The 26,954-nt window shown below is 34.8% G+C and overlaps 1 protein-coding gene across 2 annotated transcripts in view; it reads left to right on the top strand.

Annotated features, from left to right (window-relative positions):
- The window catches only part of LOC107136651 (calcium-binding mitochondrial carrier protein Aralar1), a 224,861-nt gene that overhangs the window by 187,233 nt on the left and 10,674 nt on the right, over nucleotides 1-26,954 (top strand). For both annotated transcript variants that reach the window (XM_048812484.1, XM_015478946.2), the window contains exons 3-5: nucleotides 13,030-13,172; nucleotides 17,364-17,479; nucleotides 25,877-26,016. In XM_048812484.1, coding sequence (XP_048668441.1) covers nucleotides 13,030-13,172; nucleotides 17,364-17,479; nucleotides 25,877-26,016 — 399 coding nt within the window. The remainder of the gene's footprint in view (nucleotides 1-13,029; nucleotides 13,173-17,363; nucleotides 17,480-25,876; nucleotides 26,017-26,954) is intronic.

The following is a 26,954-nucleotide window of genomic DNA, read 5'->3' as shown; positions in this document are numbered from 1 at the left end:
AAAAAAAAAAAAAAAAAAAAAAAAAAAAGATAGGGCTGGGGATGTGGCTCAGTGGTTATGCACCCCTGGGTTTAATCCCTGGTACCCCAAACAGGGTACTGGCCAGGTGTATACACAGTATTTGGTTGTTCTCTTACATCTTTTAGTACTTTGCATTCTCTACCAGGATAGAGGTCCTTCTTTCTCTATGGCAAAAATATTGGTATTTAATCAAGGCTTACCAACATTAAGGTATTCTGTTCCCCTAGGAGCTGCACCTTGATTGTCAAAAGAGACACAGTTTGCCCAGGTTTATAAATTTATGTGTTCCTTGTTTGTTTCCATGGTTACTTAGACCAAGAGATTGAAGTATTTATTTAGAGAACAATATAAATTAATTATTCAATTTAATCTGCCTTGGGAAGCATTCTTGTCTCGGTCACTGGGTTCTCCTGGCTGATTATTTTATTTCCAAGGTTTTTGACCATTTTGAGGGAAAAATTGTTTTGGTAGCCCTACTTTATTATGGTAGCTTCAGTTGATTTCAGTGCTTAAAAGTGTTCTTGTTCCTCTTTACTTTGTTAGGAGTTGCATTGTCCAGTAGCTGGTGATAGAACTTGCTATAATGGAATTTTTTTTTTTTTAAGAGAGAGAGAGAGAGAGAGAGAATTTTTAATATTTATTTTTTATTTTTTGGCGGATACAACATCTTTGTTTGTATGTGGTGCTGAGGATCGAATCCGGGCCGCACGCATGCCAGGCAAGCGCGCTACCACTTGAGCCACATCCCCAGCCCAATAATGGAAATTTTATAATAACAAAAGTACATATATCTTTTTATTTTTAATTTTTAGAAAAGTTTTCACTTATTTTTGAAAATAGATATGTTAAAGTAAAAAGAAAAATAAGCATGTAACATTTTCTGGAAGCATTTTGAGTAAGAAAGTTAAGGTTCTGAAGAATTTTCTTTGCAAAGTCAAATAGAAGTTTTTGTTTCTAGTGGATGTGAAATATGCAGCTGAAGTGCTAATTAAAACTAGATATAGGGCTGGGGTTGTGGCTCAGCGGTAGAGCGCTTGCCTAGCACGTGTGAGGCCCTGGGTTCGATCCTCAGTACCACATAAAAATAAATAAATAAATAAAGGTATTGTTTCCAACTACAACTAAAAAATAAATATTAAAAAAAATTCTTAAAAAAAAACAACAACAAAAAACCCCTAGATATATAAAACTGCTTTTCCCTAATGTATGTGTAATTGATTTTGATAACATGGCAATATTTTTATATTACTAATTCAAATTTGTTTTTAAAAATTAATATGGCTTAATGAAGTTAAAATTAAGTCAGTGTGGCCATATGTGTTTAAAATTATTTGTCTCTTTAAAATATTTATAATAGACTACACTTTCATTGTAATGAAGTCAAGAGGAATTCCATATTGTACTGTTGTAACAGGGTTTGTGTGTCAGGTCTGTTGTGATCTTTCCTCCTTACACAGAGTGCTTGTGTAGTGAAAGGTCATGCATTCCTGACTAAATTTGGCTTAGGTGGGAAGTTCAAGCAGTAATAGTGAAGGATAGCAAGAGAATTAGCTTCATGTGCTCAACTCTTGCTTTGGCACATATCATCCTCTTTCATTGTTCATGTAATTCATTTTTCTATATGGGAAATGCTCTGTGTGATATCTACAGTTACTGAACTTTGAAACATTGTTGTTCAAATTACTGAAATTGAAAGGATGTTAAGATCTGAAAATGTCAGTTCATCTCAGTTGGAATGAAGTCATGAGAAATTGTTTTGACTCATATTACCACCACGTGTTGGATAAGCAGAGATAGCTGCATAGACCAGTTACAACCAATTTCCTGGTAAGTCTAGAAATACTGGAAGCTGACCTCCTAGGAACCTTGGTTTGGAGAGAAATGAAAAGGAAGAACAATAATGCCTTCATGGGAGTTATTGGGAAAAGCAAGGAGGGAAACTGATCATATGCTTTTCTATTTCTAAGCATTTTACAGTAACTATTTAATTATACATGTGTTTTACCATTTCCAAGATCTTCTTTTCCCTCACAACAGGACAGATATTTTTGCTTTTAATCCCTTCTTAGAGAAGAAACTGAAAGAAGTCGTATTTGTTTTGTTGAGACAGGGTTTTTGCTATGTTGCCCAGGCTGGTATGGAACTTCTGTGCTCAAGATTTCCTCCTGCCTCAGCATCCCAAGTAGCTGGGAATACAGGCTGCTGCTACTGCACCTGGCTAAGCCACATATTTTGTCCAAGAATTCTCAATGAGTTAATGGTACAGGAATTTAGAACCCAAGTTTCTAACCCTGATTTCAGTGTGCATCATGCCATCATTTCTGTGCTAGTTGGCAACATGAACTGTATTTTGCTGATCTTCAGCCCTGGTATCAGGCATAATGCCCACCATACAGTTTTATGCTTAATGCAAAATAATATGAAAGATTTGATTTTATCAGATTTTTGGCTTAAAAAATAATGTTTCTAGATATAGTACCTCAATTTTTGTATACATACTTGAAAATCCTTGTTCTTGATACACTGTTTAATTTTTTTTTTTTAAGTAATCAGCTTTCTATTCACAACACATTGGAATTTTCCTTTATAGACTCTGGAATATCTTTTAGAAATATAAAACATCAAAGGACCTGTTTTGAACTGAATTCATTTAAACAGGTCATTTGTATCATTTGGACTTTAAAAAAAAACCTCATTCAAGTAATTGAATTAAGTTAATCTTTTCTTTTTTTTAATTTCTTAGTTGAAATGTAGAGTGATCTATAAGCTCTTCATAGGGTCTAGTTAATATTGCTTACATGTAATGTAGTTTGCCCACATTCTAAAAGTCATTTAAGGTTAAATTCAGTAAACTGCAAGGGAGTTAGCACTATCCAGTTTACTCCAGTCAGGTGAAGTCTTGATATCTTGATCTGTTGGCTTCATGGGCAAAACATTTCTACACAGCATGATCTTCTGATTTAGAGCTGCAGATCATTCACTGTCATTATCACATGTATCTGTATGTGAAACCCTGCCATTTTTTATAGACAATAATTTTGATTAAATGTATGAGGATTCTAATCTCTCATAAAATCCATTTTATTTCTCAAGCTTCAGAGTGCCAAGACTTTTTCAAGTATATGTGAACAATATTAATTTCAATTTAAATGTTTCTGGAAGTATCAATGTTGTGTAGGCACTTTTGCATTTTATATACTTCAAGTGGGTCTGGAAAAGTTTAAATGAGAAAATAGATCACCTATTTTTATTTAGATACTGTCAGCTACTTCTTGTCAATGTCTTTCATGTGTCCTTGACTTCTTGCCCAAGAAGGATTTACAGCTGCTTGAGAGACGTCTTTGAAATGGCAAATGATTAACTCTACAGTTACTTGGAGTTAGGATATAGTATACTTAATATACTTTTAATACCTTTATTTTATTTTTATGTGGTGCTGAGGATCGAACCCAGGGTCCCGCACATGCTAGGCGAGTGCTTTACTGTTGAGCCATAACCCCAGCCCCTGATAATTAATTTTTTTTTTTTTTTAGTTGTAGATGGACACAATACCTTTATTTATTCCTATTTTTTTTTTAACATATTTATTTATTTATTTATTTTTTTAGTTATTGGCAGACACAACATCTTTGTTGGTATGTGGTGCTGAGGATCGAACCCGGGCCGCACGCATGCCAGACGAGCGTGCTACCACTTGAGCCACATCCCCAGCCCCATATTTATTCCTATTTTTAAAAAAATATTTTTTAGTTGTAGATGGACACAACATCTTTATTTATTTATTTTTATGTGGTGGTGGGGATCAAATCCGGTACCTCATGCATGCCAGGCAAGAGCTCTACCACTGAGCCACAACCCCAGCCCAGGATATAATATTTATTTATTTATTTTTTGAATTTTTTAATATTTATTCTTTTTTTTAGTTTTCCACGGACACAACATCTTTGTTTGTATGTGGTGCTGAGGATCGAACCTGGGCCGCACGCACGCCAGGCAAGCGCGCTACCGCTTGAGCCACATCCCCAGGCCCAGGATATAATATTTAAAAAAAAAAAAAATTGTAGTTGTAGATGGACAGAATGGCTTTACTTTATTTGTTTATTTTTATGTGGTGCTAAGTGCCTCACACATGTTAGGCAAGCACTCTGCCACTAAGCTACAGGACCAGCCCAGGATGTAATATTTGATAATTTCATTTAATCATTTTAGTTCATCCTTTGGAATGATAGGAATAAAATGAAAAAGATTGTTGCACTATTAAATTACTTGATAAATGAAATCTTTAGCATAATCTGGGAGGCCCAAAACTTTGATTGAAACTGTTAATCATTTTTAGTACAAACACGTAATTTTAATTAACAGAAAGAGGATGCCTCAGTAAGACATTACATTAATATTTGCTTATTTCTAGCCTTGTGTGTTACCCTAGGCTATTTTCACTTTCTTAAAAGTCTGTTTAAAACATTATTCAATCAATTAAAAGAAGCATTAAAAATAAGTTGTTTAAAATAAGTGGGTCATTTTTTTGACTATTAAAAACACTTTTAAATATTTTTTTCCCTTTTATTTAATTTGCTGATGTTTGAACCCAGAGCCTCAAGCATTCTACCACTGCTTCATCCCCAGTCCCTAAGTATGTATGTATGTACACATATATGTATGTATTATGATATGGGGGAATCATACTAGGGCCTTGAACATGGCAGGCAGGTGTTCTGATCAACTGCAATCATGTCATCAGTTTTTGAGGTACTGGCTTTTCTCTGTTAGCATAATATCTAAAATATTTTAGCATTGTGGATGGATTGTAGTCTTAGTTCTAAACTCCCTCTTTGGTTCTGTCTGTTCAGGCAACAGGCTTTCTGACATTACCAAGTAATTGTCACTTATTTAATGAGTTAATTAGTTAATTGTCTCCTGTAGAAGTTGACTACTGACTCCTTGTAGATGAGTTTCCTTCCCCTCCTGAGGTACACACTCTATCTTTCAGTTAAAAATCAAGTTAAAATAAACTGGGAGACTTCGGGAAAACACTGGCAGAATACCTCAGGGAAAGTGGTTCTCTGGTATCATTTATAACCCTAGACACTGGCTCAACCTGTTTCAGTTCATGTCAACCAAAGCATTTTTCTTTGTTGGCTGCTGTGTCCTTGGTGGCTTGTGCTAAGGCTATTCTATTTCCTGATATTTTAAAGTCAATAATGTTCTGAAATCCTGGAGATTATATAACTACAGTACACTTTCTTTGTGTGTGGGTGTTTTCTGTGTAGGTAGTATGGTTGTACTGGAGATCAAATTCAGTTACTAGAGAATAAACCTCTGACAAAAAGGAATGTACAGGGCTGGGATTGTGGCTCAGCGGTAGAGCGCTCACCTAGCATGTGCGAGCCCCTGGGTTCAATGTGCGAGCCCCTGGGTTCGATCCCTATGTCCAACTACAACTAAAAAATAAATATTAAAAAAGGAATGTATAACTAATTCCCAAATTTTTGTCAATAATAAGAAATGTTTTCATATTCTCCCCCTCTTTTGTCATTTGCTAATTAAAGAAAGCAACATTGAAATACTTGTGAAGAGAGAACAAAGGTAACCATAATTCCATCTCTAATGTTTTCTTAATTTTTATTTTGTGTTTAGGATTTTTTTTTTCTTAATGTTTCATAGGAGTCAGGCCCAGAATTTCTTGTTAAAGAATTTGGGCATTTTTTTGTGATGCAGATGTATGCTTGCTTGTGCGTATGTATAGTCAAATTGTTTTTCAAAAATACTGAATTTGAGAAAAAGCAAGAGGTTCACAATAATATAAATAAATGGCATGCCTATCACTAGAAAAGAAAAATGGATAAGAATTTCATATACAGCTTTGGGTGAAAATATAGTAGCACACATATAAATATATGTACATATATAAATATACTCATTTATACATAAAACATCTATAGAAGGAAATATAAAAATTGATTGCCTCTGGGATATGGAATTGAGTGACTGGAAATGGAGGTGGAAGAAAGGCTTTTAAAAAAATATTTTTAGGTGTAGATGGACATGATACCATTTATTTATTTATATATGGTGCTGAGAATTGAACCCAGTGTCTCACATGTGCTAGGCAAGCACTCTACCAAGGAGCTACGACTCCAGCTTTTTGTTGTATATCTTTTGTACCTTTTGAATTTTGAATGGTTTAAATACTAGACTATTAAAAGAATAAATAGCCTAGCAGTAGTATACACCTGTAATTGCAGAGATTTGGGAGGCTGAGGCAGAAGCATCACTAGTTCAAGGTCAGCTTGGAACTTAGGGAGGTCGTATCCCAAACTGAAAAAATAAAAAGGAAAAAGTAAAATAAAATAAAAATGGCTGGGGAGGTAGATCAGTGATAGAGTACCTCTGGGTTCAATCCCTAGTACTGCAAATAAATAAAGTAAAAAGCCATTAGAAATGATGAAGAGTACCTGTTATTTCTTCCCTTTCACTTCAGCTGCCTTGATTCTGACCTCAGCCTCTTCTTTCACCTGGATTTTTGCAATAGCTACTACTTGGTCTCCTTGTTCCAGCCATTTCCTCTCTTCTCTACCTGTATTTTACATTGTTGCCAGGCATAGTACAGGTCAGATCATTTCTCTCTTCTCATCTAAAATTTCTAGTGATATAGTATGGCTCACAGAATAAAGTTCAGGCTACTTGGTTTGGCATTTAAAGTTTTCCACTATTTGCTCTTAAACTACTTTTTCTATCTTATGCTACATATCTTTGAATACAGGTTGAACATTCCTTCCCCCCCCCTCAGAAAAATCTAGTGAATTCCTTTTATTTTTATTTTTTAAATATTTTTTTTTAGTTGTAGATGGACACAATATCTTTGTTTTATTTATTTTTTTTATGTGGTGCCAGGGATCGAACCCAGTGCCTCACACATGCTAGGCAAGCGCTCTACCATTGAGCCACAACCCTGGCCCTTCCTTTTATTTATTTATTTATTTTCCCACATTTTTATAGGGTGAACATTCCTAATATAAAAGTTCAAAATCAGAAATCTTCCAAAATCCAAGTTTTGAGTAGACATGATGATACAAGTGGAAAAATCCATACCTTACCTCATATGACAGGTTGCTGTAAAAAATGTAGGCACACTAAAAATACTGTATAAAATTTACCTTCAGACCATGTATTTAAAGGTATGTGTGAAATGGCTTAAACTGGTAAATTTTGTGTTGTGTGTATTTTATCATAATAAAGCCAAAAACTTTTTAAAAATGAAAATAAAAATAATAAAGGTATGTGTGAAACATGAGTGAATTTTGTATTTCAACTTAGGTCCATCCCCAGAATATTTCATGTATATGCAAGTATTCCAAAATCCAACAACAATGAAATCTGAACTCTGAAATATTTCTGGTCCCAGGCATTTAGGATAAGAGATGCTCAACCTGTACTCTTTCTCTCTTTTTGTCTTAAGGATGGAAAGGAACTTTATTTAAAAAAAAAAAAAAAAAAAGCATAAGGCAGGAAAGTATTAAACTCTTGCAATCTGTAGTCTCTTTATTAACATTTTTCTTCAGCTAACCCCTCCCCCACAAAAAGAAGAAAAGGGTTTTTTTTTTTTTTTTAATTTCTATGTTTACATTGGTGGTTTTGTTTTATTTGGTAGTGCTGGAATCAGGGCCTTGAGTATGCTGGATGCTAGGCAAGTGCTCTACCACTAGCTACATTGTGTTTATTTTTAGCTTGAAATATTCTGTCTTTCCATTTGCATTTGATTTGCGAACACACCCCGTGTGTGTGTGTGTGTGTGTGTGTGTGTGTGTGTGTGTGTGTGTTTGTTTTACTGGGACTCTAACCCAAGGATACTTTAATACTGAGTTACATCCCCAGCCATTTTTATTGTATTTTGAGACAGGGTCTCACTAAATTGCCCAGGCTGGCCTTGAACTTGCTATACTCTTCCCTCAATCTCTGGTAGCTGAGATTATAGGTATGTGCCTCTGTACCCAGCTTGAAATTGAATTTTATTTTTCCTTTCCTCTCCTTACTCCTCATCCCACCTGTTCTTAGAATCTTTTGGGTTTCCATAAATACATTTCTCATAGCATTTTTTAGTTTTTGATACTAATATCTCGTTGTGGTAGATTTGTTGTTCTCCTTAAATTCCACTTTTAGATTTCTTTGTGTTGATCCCTCTTTCCACTTGTACTTATCTCCCCAACTACCGTGCCTTTTTTCACTCTGGCCTGATCTTTGAGATCTGGGTAGAATGTGTCCAATTATGTCACATAGTGAAGAGAGAAGGAAGTAGCAAGTGATAGGTGTCAGTGGACTCCATAAGTATTAATATCTTACAGTTTGTTTTTCTTTATCATATGTTTGCATAGCTATTGTTTTGAGCCATCAAGGATTATTTCATTATATAGATTTGTGAAATATCTAGAGGACTGAGAAGACAAATGTTCTTGTTTCCTAAGGACTCACAATGGGTTAGTAGTAGAGTCAAAGTTTAAAACCAAGATTGCTAAAGGATTGGCTTTTATAGTCATATAGAAAGAAATTGACTCATTTGAGGTCATATTTCTTGAGTTTTTTTTTTCTTTTTCTTTTTTTTTTTGGTACAGGGGATTGAACCCAGGGGCATTTAACCACTGAGCCACATTCCCAGCCCTTTTTTTTAATTCTGTTTAGAGACAGAGTTTCACTGAGTTGCTTAGGGCCTCACTAAATTGCTGAGGCTGGCTTTGAACTTGTGATCCTCCTGCCTCAGCCTCCCAAGTTGCTGGGATTACAGGTGTGTGACACCACCCTGGCTCCTGAGTGTTTTGGATAGCATTAGCTTGTTAAAAAAAAGTCTACTTTGGACTACTTCTCATGCAGGTTGATATAGCACTTCCTGTGATAGTCTCTTATTCTGTTTTCAGAATAAGACAAAGGAAACATTTCTTATTTAATTTTCTTCTGGTTGAAAGAGCAGATGGCTTTGTTTATTCAGATTCATAGATATTTGAAATATCTAGCCAAAAAGCAAACTGGCAGTCCTTTCCTTTGATCCTTTTCCTTCATCTAGCTTATCAGAAGCAACCACTTATAACTATTAGCTATTTTGATATTGTCCTTCATATTTCCAGAAAATTTTGACTTAGTTTCCTTATTCCTTATTCCCCCATTTTCTTCTTCCATTCCTTTCAGTATATTTCTTTTTCTGTACCAGGGATTGAACCCAGGGGTGCTTAACCACTGAGCCATATCTCCAGTTCTTTTTATTTTTTATTTTGAGACAGGCCTCGTTAAGTTGCTAAGGCTGTCTTTGACCTTGTGATCCTCCTGCCTCAGCCTCCGAAGATGCTGGGATTACCAGTATGTGCTACCACAATTGGCCTCTCAATATATTTCTAATTTATATTAAATCAATATTTGGTATTTACATTATGATGACTATTCTGTTTATTTAGAGCCAAGTTGTGCATAATATTTCCTATTTTTGTACAAAAAATACTTTTGTATTGTTAAAAGTTAGCACATTTTTCATGTGCTTAGTTATTTATATGCCTATTACCCATTCATTAATTTTATAGCTATTTACTGAGGGCCAGGTATTAGTTTTGGTACTTTGGATATATTAATAAACAAACTAGACAAAGAATTTTTTCCTTTTGACACATTCTAGATGAGCGATGTACAGTAAAACATAATAAGTAAAACCTATAGTATGTTAGAAGGTGACAGATGCTAAGGGGGTAAAGGGGCAATGTAAGTTGGGGAGTTGGGGAGTACATAGATACAGGGATGGGTTGTAATATTAAATAGGGTGATAAAAGTAGATCTCATTTAGAAGGTCATATTTTAACAAAAACTTATACTCCTCTTAGTGCTATTTTCCCAATAACCAAATAACCTAACATTCCATTTTCCCTAGTGATTTTTTTCCCTAGAGTCTTTGTATCTGTCCTAGACAGGACTAGGAACTCCAAAAGGCTGAAGCCTGCAGCAAAGATGTCCTGGGATTCCCTAGGTCACTTTCCAATGTTGGATCACCTGTTTCCTGAGTCCTACATCTTCCTTTTATTTAGTTTACTCTTTCTTTTTGGTAACAGGGAGTGAATCCAGGAGACACTTTATCACTTAACTACATCCCAACCCTTACTTTTGATATAGGGTCTCCCTAAGTTGCTAAGGCTGGCCTCAAACTTGTGAGTTTCCTGCTTTAGCCTCCTGAGTAGTAGGGATTATAAATCATTTCCTTTAAAAACAAAACAAAACAAAACAACCCTCCTACAGCTTCCTGAAAAGGTAGGAACAAAATACTGAGAACACAGTTATCTTAAAGTACTTTTTTTTCTATCTTTTTTTGGCTTTTGATGGTGCTGGGGTATGAACCCCAAGGCCTTATGCATGTTAGGTAAGCACTCTACCACTGAGCTGCATCCCTAGTCCCTCAAAGTACTTTTGCCATAACCTTATATTTGATTGAAAGTTTGGGTCAGTTTAGAATTCTAGGTTGGAAATAATTTCTGTCAGAACTTTCTGGTGACCTGGTTTTCTCTCCTAAACTTTTAGGGTTGTTCTCCTCTGATGTTCTAAAAAAGTGGGTAGGCATTGGTAATAGATTTTTGTTCGTTTTTTTGTGCTTGACATTTAGTGAGCCCTATAATTCCCTTTGCTTTTGGGACATTTTTTGATCTTACTGTGTTGTTGGTTGACTGAAATAACTAAATCAATCTGCTACTACTCAAAGAGGGGAGCTTTAGTTGTTTGTCATGCCGTAGTACATTGTACCTTTAAAATAATAACCAGTTTCTTTGATAGGCAGGTATTAAAAAAACAAAACAAAAATCATTGTCAGGTTCAGAGGTGAATGCCTATAGTCCCAGCTACTGGGGAGACTGTGGCAGGAGGATTGTAAGTTCAAAGCTAGCCTTAGCAACTTAATGAGAACTTCTCTCAAAAAAATAAATAAATGAATAAATAAAAAAGGACTGGGGTGGGTATGGCTCAGTGGTAAAGTCACCCCTGGGTTCAGTCCCCAGTATCAGAAAAAAAAAATACTAATGACATAAAAGGTAGAATTTTTAATTTGTTTCTTTTTCGCCCCAACTATTGAAATTTAGAACAAATGGAAGATATTGTTTCTTAGACCTTTCTCATTCAGTTCACATCTAGGGTTTTTTATGTCTTCCTCTCCTCCCATTCTTTTTTTTTTTTTCTTTTTTTAATATTTATTTATTTTTTAGTTTTCGGCGGACGTAACATCTTTGTATGTGGTGCTGAGGATGGAACCTGGGCCGCACGCATGCCAGGCGAGCACGCCACTGCTTGAGCCACATCCCCAGCCTTCCTCCCACTCTTATAGACAGTAGATATTATTTTCTCCTTTTTGGGTCCTGGCTTCTCATTCGCTTTTTTTAGTCTTTCTGATATCTCTTATATTTGCTTACACTCACACTGCCTCCCCCAACCCTGTACTGGGGATGGAACCCAAGGCCTTATGTGTGCTAGTCAGGCACTCTACCATTGAGCTATATCCCCAGCCCTTTTTTAGAATTTTATTTTGAGACAGAGTCTTGCCAAGTTGCCCAGGCTGGCCTCAAACTTGTGATCCTCCAGCCTCAGCTGCCTGAGTTGCTGTGATTATAGGTGTGCCACTGAACCAAGCTTATATATTGAGACAAAATATTCATTTAACATAAAATTCCCTTTTGTTGCCATTTAAAATATATAATTAAATTTTTTTTTAGTACATTTATAATATGTGACCCAAAGAGTGACCCCATCTCTGCCAGAGTACGGCTGCAGCAAAATAACCGGGGGGTGACGAACAACTTGTGTAGATTGATACAGCAGGAGTAGAAGCCGTTTATTGTAGGACAGGAGCAGTATTTATACATTTTACACAGCTTATCTTAATTAGCATAAACTAGATACATCAGTCAACTAATAAGGAATGTCCACACTTAATGGCTTGCTGGTGTTACTTCACAAACCACTCCCTCTGGCATTTTGCCAGGCGCCATCCAGACTTGTTTACAGACTCTAACACATCTCCATTAAGCAATTGACTCCCATTTTCTCTTTCTCCCAGTCCTGGCAACCACTCTTTCTTTCTGATTGTGTGGATTTGCCCATTGTGGACATTTCATGTAGATTGGATCCAGTAATATGTGCCTTTTGTGTCTGGTTCATTAATTTAGAATATTTTCAAGGTTCATCCATGTTATAGCATGTTGTCAGTATTTCATGTTGTTCTCCCTCGACCCCCTATGGTACTGGGGATTGAACCCAAGGACTTAAACCTTAAGTCATAGCTGCATTCCCCAGTCCTTTTTTAATATTTTATTTTGAGACAGGGTCTCGCTAAGTTGTCAGGTCTTGCTAAGTTGCTGAGGTTGGTCTTGAACTTGCAATCCTCTTGCCTTAGCCTCCAGAGTTGTTGTGCCACTGTGCCTGGCTTACATTAGTCTCTGGGTGTTTCATTTTCACTATCCAGAGAAAAATTCTATGTTCATTATTCTTACTTTCTTTTCTTTGGTACCAGGAGTAGAACCCAGGAACACTTAACCAATGAGTCATTTCCCCAGCCCATTTGTTTTTTGTTTTTTAAAAAATTTTTTTGTAGTTGTAGTTGGACAGAATGCCTTTATTTTGTTTGTTTTATTTTTATGTGATGCTAAGGATTGAACCCAGAACCTCATACATGCTAGGCAAGCGCTCTGTCACTGTACTACAGCCCTAGCCCCCTCAGCCTGTTTTTATATTTTATTTAGAAACAGGGTCTTGCTAAGTTGCTTAGAGCCTTGATAAGTTGCTAAGGCTGGCTTTAAACTTGTAATCCTCCTGCCTCAGCCTCCTGAGCCTCTGGGATTACAGGTGTGTGCCACAGTGCCTGGCTCTTATTTTATTTTAATACTGGCCTTTAATTTACCTTTTCATAAAACATTTGATGGTTACAAAATGATAATGATTAATTTTAACTTATTAGTCAAATTTTAATTTTTCAATATGCTTTATTTATTTATGTTTTAGTATGCCAGTACTGAGGTCGATGGAGAACATTACATGACCCCAGAAGATTTTGTCCAGCGCTATCTTGGACTGTATAATGATCCAAATAGCAACCCAAAGATTGTGCAGCTCTTGGCAGGAGTAGCTGATCAAACCAAGGATGGGTGAGAACTTTTATATATTTTTTAAAAATTAATGTTCTGAAATATGTTATTAAAATTTTTTAAAAACAAAAATATTACTTATGAATATTTAGAATTTTAATATTAGTAAACCCATATCTTTCTTTGAAGTTTATAAAAAATAGCATTATTTACTGCCATTATGAAAGATACTGGCATTTCTTTCTTTTTGAAAAAAATTATATGGGAATAGTATGTTTTATAATAGTCTGAGTAGGATGGGTTCTGGGCAATTAGGTGTAATTTCTGACATCCATTCATTCAATAAATAATGAGTGCCTACAGTTACTTCAGGCACTGTTCTTTGTGCTAGAACTTATCAGTGAATAAACCACAGAAAGGAGATAAACAAAATTTTAAAAATGATAGTATGTTATGAGATTATAAGTGCTATGATGAAAAATAAACCAAAGAAGAGTTTAGACAAATTTATTAATTTGTCTATTTGTTTACTTGGCAAATATTGTGTTAACAACCATCATTTGTCAGGCACTGTTGAATCTTATTAAAAATAAACAAATAAAATTAAGTTCTGACCTTAAGAAGAAGCTTGTAACCTAGTAGGAATGAAGATGACCAAGCAAAGAAAAATACAGCAATACTCTGGAATAAGACACTCTAATAGATATATATGGAACATACAGAAGGTACCCAAGAAAACATGGCTAACTGTTTTGGGGTCAAGTCAGAATCATGAAAGAGACGATATTTGAGTAAAATTTGTCAAAATGAATACGAGCTTGCTGGTAGTTGGACAAATAGGGAGAAGAATTTCAGGTAAGGGAGCATGAGTGGCATGAAACATGGAGGGTGTGTGCATGTGTGTGAGCAGCAGTGTGGGCAGGATTGTGTTCCACTCCAGTGCAGTTGTGGCATTGCTTTTTATTGTTGAAGTGGAGTTGGGGACTTTGTGTGCTGAACTTTGACTATATCCTGCAAGCTTGTGACTCAGTCTTGGAGATACTTTTAGCTTGGTAAGCATATGGATATGAAGTCATCTTATTAGAGTGTCATCTTATTTAACTCAAGGGGGGAAAGTCACCATTATTTTTATTAAAATCATATGCTCCATATAGTATGGGGCAAAGGCAATATTTGTATGAGTTATATAAAGAAAATATTTGCTTACTATGGCAGTTTCAAGCTACAGCCTTAGACTTCCAAGCGTCCAGGCTTGCTTTTCTACCTGTAGAGGTGCTTGTGTGAAAAACACTGAAAAATTAGGCAGCAAGGAGTCTTTAAAAATTATTACCATTGGGCCTGGGGTTGTAGCTCAGTGATACAGTGCTTGCCTAGCATGTATGAGGCACTGGGTTTGATTCTCAGTACCACATATAAATAAATGAAATAAAGGTCTTTCAACAACTAAGAAAATATTATTATTATTATTATTATTATTATTATTATTATTACTACTACTACTACTACTATTATTATTTTTTAGTTGTAGTTGAGCACAATGTCTTTATTTTGTTTATTTATTTTTATGTGGTGCTGAGGATCGAATCCAGGGCATTGCACATACTACGTGTGCGCCTTACCAGTGAGCCACAACCCATTTAGAAAAATGGCAGGTTGGAGTGGGACAAGACTTGCACACAGTGAAATCTGATTAGGTGACTATTGAGAGGGCTAAAGTAAATAAAGGTTGAGTACAGGACTAACATTGTATTCATTTTTATTGTCCCATAGAACCTAGCACAGTGCATGAAATTTACTATATTCAACAAATGTTTGTCAAATGCGTATTTTATGAATGGGAAAGATTTTTGAATCATTATAAATGTCAGGTATCAGGGAACATGTATAGTATTGTCTAGTCTCTAAAAATGTCAAATCACCTAAGTCACTGGATCATTTAATTAGAGTCTCAATAGTGATTAGACAGTAATACCTATGAAAATTTATTTTTAATTAGAATTCCTTCAGAATATTAAAGTTTACATATACATTAAGTTCTTTTAGAAAATATCAATGCATTATTAATTTGATCTGAGGTCTGCTTTTAAATATCCATATCTTTTCGGTTGCTTTCTTTTGTGACCATCTACTCTTGTCCATTTCAGTAGGGTATCTTATTTAAAGCATGAGGTTTTCTAAGTCAAGCTGCATTATTAAAGTAGGATTTTTTTTTTTTTTTTTTTTTATGTGGCCAAGTGTAATCAAGGGCAAGGGCTAAAGTTGCCAGAACAAAACAGATCAGTAATGTGTTTTGTCTAGTGGCAAAATCTAATAGTGTTGAGCAGAGTTTACTTTTTTGGGAGGAGGGTACTGGGATTGAACCCAAGGGCTTAACAACTGAGCCACATCCTCAGCCCTTTTTATTTTTTATTTAGAGACAAGGTCTCACTAGGTTTCTTACAGCCTTGCCAAGTTACTGACTTTGAACCTGTGATCCTCTTGTCTCAGCCTCCTGAGCTGCTGGGATTACCAGAGTTTACTTCTTTTTTTTTTTTTTTTGGTGCTGGGGATTGAATCCAGGGCCTTGTGCATGCGAGGCAAGTACTCTACCAACTGAGCTATATCTCTAGCCCCAGAGTTTACTTTTTAAAGTACCTGTTTTAGTTAAATAATAATAATAATAATAATAATAATAATAATAATAATAATAAAAAAATATGTGGGCAGGTGTTGTGGCTCAGTGGCAGAGGGCTTGCCTGGGATGTGTGAGGCACTGGGTTCAATCCTCAGCACCACATAAAAATAAATAAAGGTATTTTTTTGTGTACGACTAAAAAATATTTAAAAAAAAATGTTCTATTTCAATTTTTAAAATTTCTTAATCCCTTCCTCCCAAATCTTTGGAATCAGACAGGGATTGTGTAGGAAACCTGACTCATAGAGTTAGGTTATAAAAATTATAAATGACTGTATGAAATGTGAATTATTTCTAGAAGCAAAGGTAGAGTTTTCTAGAAACACATAGGTTCTTAGTTGTCTCTTCATAAGTCTTCTCCAGAGATTCCTGAAGTTCCTGAAATATAATAAAGTATGAGTGGATTCATATCTACAGTTTTCTGGGAAGAATCTTAGATTTTCATAAAGGTCTATGACTTCAAAAACCTTAGTATCATTATTAAGTCTTTTAAAAATAATTTTAATTCAATAGACTCAAAAGCTTCAGTGTTTGACTCATTCAAATAAGTCAATCTTTCCTCATTTAACACATAGAGGAAAATAAGGCCCAAAGAGATTGACTTTCCCAATAACACAAAATTAGTTCTCCTAATTTTTAGTCCCTTTTTCTTATAATCATTTGTAAAAATAGATATTCTTTTTTCTCCCTCTTTCTGTATTACCCAGGGCAGTGAGGAAAGATTAAAATTGTTCAATTGGTACTTTTTTGTGGGGGACGGGGTGTACTGGGGATTGAACTCAGGAGTACTCTACCACTGAATCACACCTCCAGCCCTATTTTGTATTTTATGCAGAGACAGAGTCTCACTGAGTTGCTTATTAGCACCTTGCTTTTGCTGAGGCTGGCTTTGAACTTGCAATCTTCTTGCCTCAGTCTTCCAAGCCACTGAGATTACAAGCATGCATCACCATGCCTGGCCAATTGGTACATTTTCCCCACATATGAGCTATGTTCCTTGATTCTTTTGTACTTTTGATGATGAGTTGTATAGGTGTGTCATTTGAAATTATAATACATAATATTACTTATAATTACCCATGAAGAAGTAAAATCAAGTGAATGAGTAGAACTCATTCAGACAAGTTTTAGTTATTTGGTTAAGTAAGAGGAAAAAGCTGGTTTAAGAGTAGTCAATATCATGTTCTTTTGTGCTTTGCTCCTCTCTCCTCCATGTTTTATAGCATGTAAATAGCTACAATGCCCAGGAGACCAACAAGACCAAAAGAATTATCCAGCTTGAAATGTCAGCAGTGCTGAGATTGAAAAATTATGATCTAGAGACTTGATCACTTTCAGATTTAATTATTTTTGGTGTGGCTTTCTCTCCTTATGTGATGGTAGTATCTGTTGATTAGTTCGTTACTTTGTTAGGGCCTTAAAAAAGGATAATATTCCATTCCTCCCTGGAATATACACACCCTTCATTAGTTATTTGGTTACTCTGAGCTACAGTTCATAAAGTAAAGGCAGATTAATTAATTTGCCTGATATTTTCCCTTTCTTTACTAGCCAGTAACATTTTATATTTGTTCCAGGTTGATCTCCTATCAAGAGTTTTTGGCATTTGAATCTGTTTTATGTGCTCCAGATTCCATGTTCATAGTGGCTTTCCAATTGTTTGACAAGAGTGGAAATGGAGAGGTGACATTTGGTAAGGGAAAAAAAAGATTATAATGATAAGTAAAGTTATGATGTTGGTCCAATCTTTAATTGCTAAATCTAATAACTGATTATAGATTTATGCTTATTTAGAACCTAGTCAATAAGAGAAGTATTAATTTCCTAAGAGTTTTACAAAGATAAAAGTGGTTTTATTTTCTTCAAATTGTTAGACTACTTCAAAAATTAAGGAATCTAGGAATGCTGTTGGTTCAGCTTATTAGGTCACTGACACTTTCGAATTCCTAAAATAGGTGTTGCAAAATTTTCTTGTACTGGACCAGCCTGTGCAAAATTCTTTATAAAGTAGACTGGAGCAACCTTCTCATTCTTTATGGGATTTTTGGATAGGGAATTTAAACCTTCTCTGTAGCATCTTTGGAAAATTGCTACTATGCCATTTTTAACACCAACAATGAAACTAAAGGAGGAAGTTAAGATAAAATTAATTAGTATTCTCTGAACCTTCTGTTTTAGAGTTTTGGTTTTAGGAGACAGGGCTATAATATTAAAATAACCATCTGACTTGGATATAGAAATAGACTTAAGTTCTTTGGTAGACACAATCTAACACATTGTTGATGCCTTACAAGTATGCAAACTAGGATTTTTATATGTGGTCTGCATTAGTTTTTAAAGGTACTTATTTGTAGAAATTAGTTTATGCTTAGTGAAAGTATTGGCTAATTTTTCCTGTAACAGGCTTTTCAGTAAAACTAGTGTAGCATGTTCAAGGATGTTGAACTGCCCTCTTATTATTATTATCATTTTTTAATATTTGAAAGTATTTTGTTGTGGTTAAAAAAAAAATAAAATTTACCATCTTAACCATTATTGAGTGTACAGTTCAGTAGTGTTTAGTGTGTTCACATTGCTGTGAAACAGATCTCCAGAACTTTTTCCTCTTGCAGAACTGAAATTGATGAACTTGATTCATCTTTTTATGATATGCATTAGCATGAATATTTATGGAGAAACCCTTGAAAATAAGGCTTTCCCTGAGCCACAAAACTCAATGTTTATTCATTGTGATGTTTGAGTTATAAAACACGTCCTTTACTTAAACCTGAAGGAAGAATTATCACAACAATGGTAAGACTGGGAGAAAATATTGGAAAGACCAGTGGCACCTTGGCTGTAACTTTGGTGAACACATTTTCCAGCTTGGCCTCGACTGTTTTTCTTCCTCTGCCCATTGATCCAATTGTCCTTTATATGAGAAGACTTTCCTCAATAAATACTATGCAAAGCTCTTTAAATTTCTGCATGTATTTTGGCATTCTCCTTGCTTTGGAGAATTCATTCTCTCTCGCCATTTTGCCTTCTAAAGAATGTTGACTTTCCATGTAAGCACCCAGATTCTATAGTTTAAAGCACAAAACCTATATCATCTCATCATTGTCAACCTTGTACTACTAATAATTGCTGCATTTTCTATTTTCAGTAAGTATCACACATGCTCATATGTCTCACTTCCAAATGTGGTACACAAAATCTTGGGAAATAATTTGATTCAAATGTCTGTGTTGGTGACAGCATACCTGTGCTTCTATTCTGTGTGCATTAAGACTTAGATATCTTAAAACCAAATTCTGATTTATTTTGTCCCTCTACCTTGGTATCATGTCACCTCCAATTGATTGCTTTTCCCAGCTTCTATTTTTAAAAATAAATCACTCAAGTCACTTTACCCAACAAACCAACAACAGAGACCCATACCATTGTTGATTAGTAGATTAAAATGAGTGTTGGAAGTAGCTGAATGGTTCATGTACACTTTATTTCTTGCAAATAAAAGCTTTTACTTATTAAATCCCAAATTTGTTCTTTTATAGTTTTTTTTATTTTTCTTTTAGACTATGATTTGTGAGTTAGGATTTCAAGAAATAGAATTAAAACAAAGTAAATTGGTTTAGTTTTTTTGCACCTGGTATGGACTGAAGAACATTTGAACCCTCTAGAATCTTGCTTTCATTTTTCTGCTCCATAATCTAGAGACAGGATTATTATGGAAGAAGAAAAAGTTATACCCACTTTTGACATTGTTCTTGGGGTAGGCCAGCTATATGGCTTTCTTGATGGTGGTCACCTATTTCTTAGGGACTTTGACCATTTCCCTTTCCTGTCCTGTCTCCACATTTTTGAGGATCTGTTTTTAGATACTTTTTAAAAAATGATTTTTTTTTTTTCCCACAGTGCTTAGATTTGAACCCAGGGCCTTATACATTCTGGCAAGCTCTCTAACACTGAGTTATATCCTCAGCCTCATTTTGGAACAAAATATTTTTAGCTAAATTGAAAGGAATTATAATAAAGGAGAGAAGACTAATTTTGTACTTTAATAAAAGAAGATAATCATTGAAACTATTACTTATAGGAAATGCCATTTTAACAAGATTTCTAAGACCCCACTTATTTCAGGCTGTATTCAAGACTATAGAATTTCTGCATAAGGAAATAATTAACTTGCAGTTTATTTTATAGGATTTTGGATCTGTGATAAAGGTCAGTTTTTATGTTTGTACCCACTTAATATATTGAATTGTGCTAATATATTGGTAGATACATGTTTAGGTAAAAGGAAAATTTAGATTCATTCTAACTGGAGTTAAATCTTTTCCAACAAGTGGCCTATGTTTTCTAGTTTGGAGCTATTTATAGTTTTCTTTGGTGCACATAAGGGAAGAAAGTTAGGAGAGAATATTGGATTCCAGGCACAATGGTGTGGGGAAAACTATTATGCCATCAGTATCTCTTGTGGACTGCAATGATAATGTTAATGTTTTCTGTGTACGTATATATATTGTTCTCATCTATGCTTTTGTTTTTTTAGATATAGTTTTTATATACATCAAGTTATATACTTAAACTGTGTTGTGTATCTTTGCAAGTATTTATACAAATGGCAGTATTGAACAACATTTATTTACTTGAGTGCTAGACAAGTTTTATTTGTTTGAGGTACTTTCATTCTGGGAGAGAGGATTTTATGCTGGGGTCTTGGTGATGCATTTCAGAAAATGAAAGCTCAGAAAAAGGGTTCTGGAGGTTTTTGTTTTTTTTTTAAGAGTAAATAAACTATTAGTTGTTTCCTCTTTGATGTTCTTTTAATAAAACTTCTAATGCATGCTGTAGGTAATTACTTAATGGCTTGTGTATCTGTTACTGCCAGGTGGCATGAGCCTTGTAGAGGCCGTTGCATGACTGGTGTGTGCTGGGTGCAGTGCAAATTTGCCTTGATCTTCCTATCATCCACTGAATAGCATACCTGATATCATTAGGTTGAGGTCACCTAGTTAGGTGGTTATACTACATTTTGTTGTCAATAGCTACCATGCATTTGTCCAAAATTAAAAGAAAACATCTGTTGCTTTAAAAAAGAGTAATTGTTAAAAAAAACAAACAGCAAAAAGAAGCTTATTAACTTATCAGTGAATATGATATGTATTATGTGTTCTGAGTTCTCTATTAAACACTCATCATCATTGTTACCCAAAGTGTTTGCTTAGGAATGGGAACTCTTAAAAGTGATCTTTTCTAAAGGTATATCCTCACCCCCTGACTAATATAACCCTCAAAAAGCAGGGATACCGTTTAATTTAGTACTGTGTGGGCTATAGAATGTATAGCAAATTAAAATATGTTCCATTTGTGCTTCTTTTTCCCTAAAGGGAGAATATATTGGAGTGGTTTAGGCATAACTACTGCTTTAATTTAAAGGATTAGGAGATAGAAGTATAGATATGAAAAATATTGTACTCTTTCTCCATGGAAACAGACATAGGCATGGAAAAATATGAAATTCTAAAGGTGACAGACAGCTAATATAATTTGGAATGAAGTAGAGCTTCACCTAAGTGTTCAATTAAATCAGGAAGAATTTTTGAGATTCTTTGCTTCATGTCATTTTCAGACATCACAAGATCCTTTTAAAAAATATTCAAGGAGTCTACGGCCATACCACCCTGAACGCGCCCCATCTCCTCTAAAAAAATACTCAAGGATACTGGAGTAGATTTAGAGTTTGAGGTTAAAAAAAGGACACAGTGTGTGTGTGTGTGTGTGTGTTTTTATGCTATTTGATGGTAGACTGTTGAAACAGCTGGCTTCTGTAATCATAGATGTTCTTTAAATGTGAATTTATCTTTCCTGAGAAATGGATCTTTACATATTTTTGGCAGAGAGACTACTTTATTGACTGATCATACAATATTCCCTTCTGGAGGTAGGTAAAGAGATAATAGAAATACTTTTCCCTCACAGAAACAGGGGGGCTCACCTAGGACACTAATGGCATACCTGGGAGTAGAACCCTGCAGTCTGGGACTGAGTCTATATGCTATGTTGGTTAGGACTTCCTCTACAAGTTTCCTGTTGTTGGTCTTTCTGTTGTTGTTCTTTGTTTTCCTTTATTTTCTTTTTTGGCCACTTAGTTGTTCCTACTCTTTTCTACAAATTTTCCTTCACCGAGAAATTCTTCACTTCCACAAGTCTCACCATTGTGTTTGTTCACTTATACACAAGGATATTCACTGTACATGATGAGTGTCCTAAAAGCTTCTCTGACTTCACTTAAAGAACTATGCTGGTGAAACTCAGTTATTGAGGAATTTTCCCCTCTCACAATCAGAATATTTGGTCTCAAGTCTATAAGTTGGAAGCAGTGGCTCCTGCTGGGCTGGAATCCTGGAATCAGGATGTCAAGTTGGGCTGATGGTAGGTGGGCTGTGTCACAGGGCTGATGGCTTGTATACCTACAGGAGGAGTTCTCTGGCCACACCGTTGGTACAGCAGCTCCTTCCAGGCTCATTCATGGAACAGGCATGGTGGCAGTCTTGGAGAAGAGTGCCAGCCCCGGTCAGAGGTAATTTTGTACTGCAGAAAGGTGAACAAGACCAGTAGGAAGCTCCCATAAGAACCAGGGGAGGGATGAGGGTGGATGAGATGGGGAGACACAGTGTGGGCTACTGGGGAAATTGAAACCTCTGTTAAGACATATTTACATAAATATATATGCTTCAATGTGTATTTCGTCTAGTCCAATCATTATAAGTTACTGATACAGCTAAACTGACTAATGTTATATACATCTGTGAACATTTTTATTTAATCACAGTTGTCACCATTACCTGCCTTCCTGACAAATCATTGTGCTCCTCTCCTTTGAGCAAAGAGAACATTAATGACAAGCTATTTTTGTATCTGGCCCCAATTCCCTTTTCAATGGAATTATCAAACAATCCCTTTTGTAAGCCCATTCTCTGCAGGAAGTGAAAAAGTGGTCTCTTGTTTTCTAGATGTCAGAAAAGGAATGGATTCCTGTTTCTCTTAGCAATGCCAACCTGGTATAAAATACTAGATGGTTATCTTGCTGCCAGTAGATATGACTCTTATATCCCTTTCATCCAGTTTAGAACTGTGGCTACTGAAATAACACTCTAAAGGAGTGCTATTTACAGCTAAAGATCCTTGTTTGCCACTGGAAAGACGGGATTCTCTTTGGGTGGGAAACTTGCTTTGCAGTTCCAGTCAGATGTTGTGGATATATTTGAAATTATTGGTGATAAACCAAGTAAGATAATAACATCAGCTATTTGACTTATTGCCTCACACAAGTATAAGCTTTCCAATTCTGGAGCTTTTATATAATTTTTTTATAAGCACATCCCAGTTTTTTTTTAAAAAGTGGTGATTATGAATTGGACTTTAAAACAATAGTTGTACTGATTACTTCTGTGACATTTCTAAATTGGCTTCAGTCAATTGGTAGTATAAATAATTATAAAAGAGAAGTAGAATGCATCTTAAGAGGTAACAAAGTAGATTTAAAATTTTATTAGTCCTACTAACTACAGTTGAAGCCTGTGATATGACTATAAAATAATTAAAAGTATCTGGTTAATAAACCACAGCATATAATAATGATCATAATAAAATCATATACAAAGCTGTCAAGAGATCACTTTGGGAGAAGTAGGAAATGTCCAAACAAATAACATGGAAAATGATGCTTCTGTGATGAAGAGATTGCTATGAGTAATTTAGGCCATTATTTTAATTGTTTCAAAAATATTATATATCTTATTTAGAAATTACTAGGAAATTTGTAAAATAGGATTTCCAGTTAAAACTATTTTATAGAGCTATTTTCCAGATATAAATTATACATGGCAAATTAATTTATCAGAAAATTTTTTTGTAATAGAAAAAATTTTCTAGGTAAGTTTTCCTAGTTTGAAGGATTTTGAATCTTTGACATTTTAGATTCTGATATTTTCTCATCATAAAAGGGGTTCAGTTTTATCCTCCCTTGCATAAACATTATCAAGGGAGCAATACATATATTTCTTATCAAATAATTAGATTTTGGGAGTTGTAACCTTTAGAAAAATTTGTTACCATGAAATAACTTATTCTCTAATAATCTATTTCCTGTCCCTGATGGTAACTTGGGATTAAAACAGGGACATTCTACCACAGAGCAACATCCCCAGCCTTTTCTATTTTTTATTTTTAAGACAGGGTCTCATTAAATTGCCCAGGCTGTCCTTAAACTTTTGATCATCTAACTTTCACCTCCAAAATAACCGGGATTACAAGCCTGTGCCATCATACTTATCTGTAACTAATCTTGATTAAATAAATTTAAGTTATTCTATTCAGTTTTCAATTAATTTAAATTTTTTTTTTAGTTGAACACTTTTGTTAGGTCTTAAAAATAAGCAATCACATTAATTGATTTGTGAATAGAAGCAGCTAATTAATTAAATTGGGATTTTAAAAATATTTGCTGATCTTCCATTAATATTTTTGGTCAAATATTTTTCTGACTCTTATTATTTTAATTATCTTATAAACTTTAGCATATTTTGCAATATTATGTTTCGTGTAGTTTTAATGATAATTTTTTGTGTTGGTTAGAAACCTGGATCCCATGAATTGCTATGATTTCTTTGCTTTTTAGGAACAAAAGCCCATATAGCATTTCATTTGTGTTTAAGGTGAAAATACTTGACATGATTTGAAAACTCTGAAATACTGTTGCTACTTAGGCAAGAAATGAATCCTGCATTCCATTTGAAAGAAAAAATGAGAATCCCATCTCCCCAGTGACATCCAATGCCTTCTTCCAACTTTGCTGATTGCTGTAATCTACTCAGAGCTGTTACATTGGGTCCAGACTGGTAGGATTTCCAGCTTAGAATTTTTACACTCTCCTACCCCAGTTATAATGGTGTTATTAAGAAAAAGGGGTGTATAAAACCAAGGGAATCCATTCAATCATTTACAGTCTGAGATCAGTATCTTATCCAAAGAATTTGCAAAAATTAGGAAAAATAGCAAAATTGGAGGAGATTGTAAAACATAAACTTGTATTTACTAATTCTCTAGTATAATTGATAGCTATTATGGTAAAACCATTTCACTAATAAAATTGACATTTGAAAATAATTTTGCTCTTAAGATATCAGTAAAATAGGCTTCCTGCTTTCTTAACTTTGTTAATGAGTTTTTTTTTTTTTTCTGGCATGAGCTTCTAAATTAGTCTATCCAGTCTATGCTTGTTAAAGTACCAGTCATTTGTGGATTGACTTTTACAGTAAATGTAAAACTGTGTAGGAAAGTGAATGACATTACTAGTGCATGAAGACAAGCTGCCAGAGAGTTTTGGTTGTATATTACACAGCGTGACTGGTTCCTATCTAAAAGTTAGTGTACTATGTTTGGAGCTTTATTTAAAAGTGAATCACTAATTTCACTTATCTTAAAATATTTTAATAGTGCAGACTAATAATCATGGATTTATGGGGATTTTGAAGCTTTGTGTCAAGACCATATTTTTGACAATATCAGAAGCTTTTAATAAGGTGCTTGCTGCTGAGCTAATGATATGCTTTTGGTAGTATTTCTTATACCTATCTTCAATAGACATATTCAGGCTAGTGTGAATGTAATAATCAAGCCTCAATCAAACCATACTTAGTATGACAAATATTGGATTATACTGTAATTTAGGTATTCATGCTTCTGATAAAGGGCTTAATTTGACTCCTTGAGGAACCGGGAAAACACTATTGATTTTATACTGGAATGTAAAGTAGCAGTCATTTATAGTACAAGATATAAATCATTTCTTAATTAAAATTAAATCAAGAGAAATTAAGAATCTCATGGCCTTATATGTAATGGTACACAATCTTAAGTGTAAAATTATATTTTGTATTAATTGTGTTCCTGTGCATGGATTTCTGGGCACAAAAAATTTTTGCAGTTAATCTTAATAGAAGCAGATGATATTGACTTCTTAATTTTTTTCTGTAGGAACATTGCAGTGGATTAAACTACTTATTCAAAGTATAATTGATTTATTTTTGTTTTCCCTTTTAAGAAAATGTCAAGGAAATTTTTGGACAGACTATTATTCATCATCATATCCCTTTTAACTGGGACTGTGAGTTTATCCGACTGCATTTTGGGCATAATCGGAAGAAGCATCTTAACTACACAGAGTTCACACAGTTTCTGCAGGTGAGCTTAGCTTTCACAGTTGTTATAAGTATATACTATTCACCTCTTTCCCTTTTTTTTTTTATTGTTTAGTACAAAAGCAGACATTTCCATTTCACCCCTATTTTTCATTTCCCTCTCATCACAGACAACTTATTTTAAATCTTAAATCTGTTTGTTTGTTTTTTTTAAAGTGTATCCCAGGTGGCTCCATTTAATCAGATAGTAAACTTGTATTGGAACTTACGTAATTTCTTACTTTTTTTGTTTTGTTTTGTTTTTGGTATCGGGGATTGAACTCAAGAGGACCCAACCACTGAGCCACATCCCCAGCCCTGTTTTGTATTTTATTTAGAGACAGAGTCTCACTGGGTTGCTTAGTGCCTCACTTTTGCTGAGGCTGACTTTGAACTTGAGATCCTCCTGCGTCAGCTTCCCAAGCCACTGGGATTACAGTTTGCGCCACCTTGTCCATCTTGATTTTTCACTTTTGAGTATATTTTATTGATTCTAACTATGGAAAATTATACTGAAACAGGGTTGCACTAAGTTTCTTAAGATTTCACCAAGTTGCTGAGGTTGCCCTAGAACTTGTGAGCCTCTTGCCTCAGCCTCCCGGGTTCTTGGGATTACAAGTGTGTGCTGTCACCTCTGGCTGTATAAGGTTTTACAAGTAGTCTAAAAATGATTTAAAGTATATGGGAGCTGGGGTTGTAGTTCAGTGGTAGAGCTCTTGTCTACCATGTGTGAGGCACTGGGTTTGATCATTAGCACCACACAAAAATAAGTTAAAAAAAAAAATATTGCGTCCATCTACAACTTAAACATTTTTTTAAAAAAAAGTATATGGGAGGATGTATGTTGGTTGTATGCAAATAATGTGTCATTTATATAAGGAACTTGAGCATTCTTAGATTTGAGTATCCACTGGGGATGGGATCAGGTCCTGGAACCAGTAC

This window comes from Marmota marmota, unplaced genomic scaffold, assembly GCF_001458135.2.
Source record: "Marmota marmota marmota unplaced genomic scaffold, marMar, whole genome shotgun sequence".
NCBI classification, from domain to species: domain Eukaryota; kingdom Metazoa; phylum Chordata; class Mammalia; order Rodentia; family Sciuridae; genus Marmota; species Marmota marmota.
The sequence above is the reverse complement of the archived record's forward strand: the minus strand, read 5'-3'. Positions and strand labels throughout refer to the sequence as shown.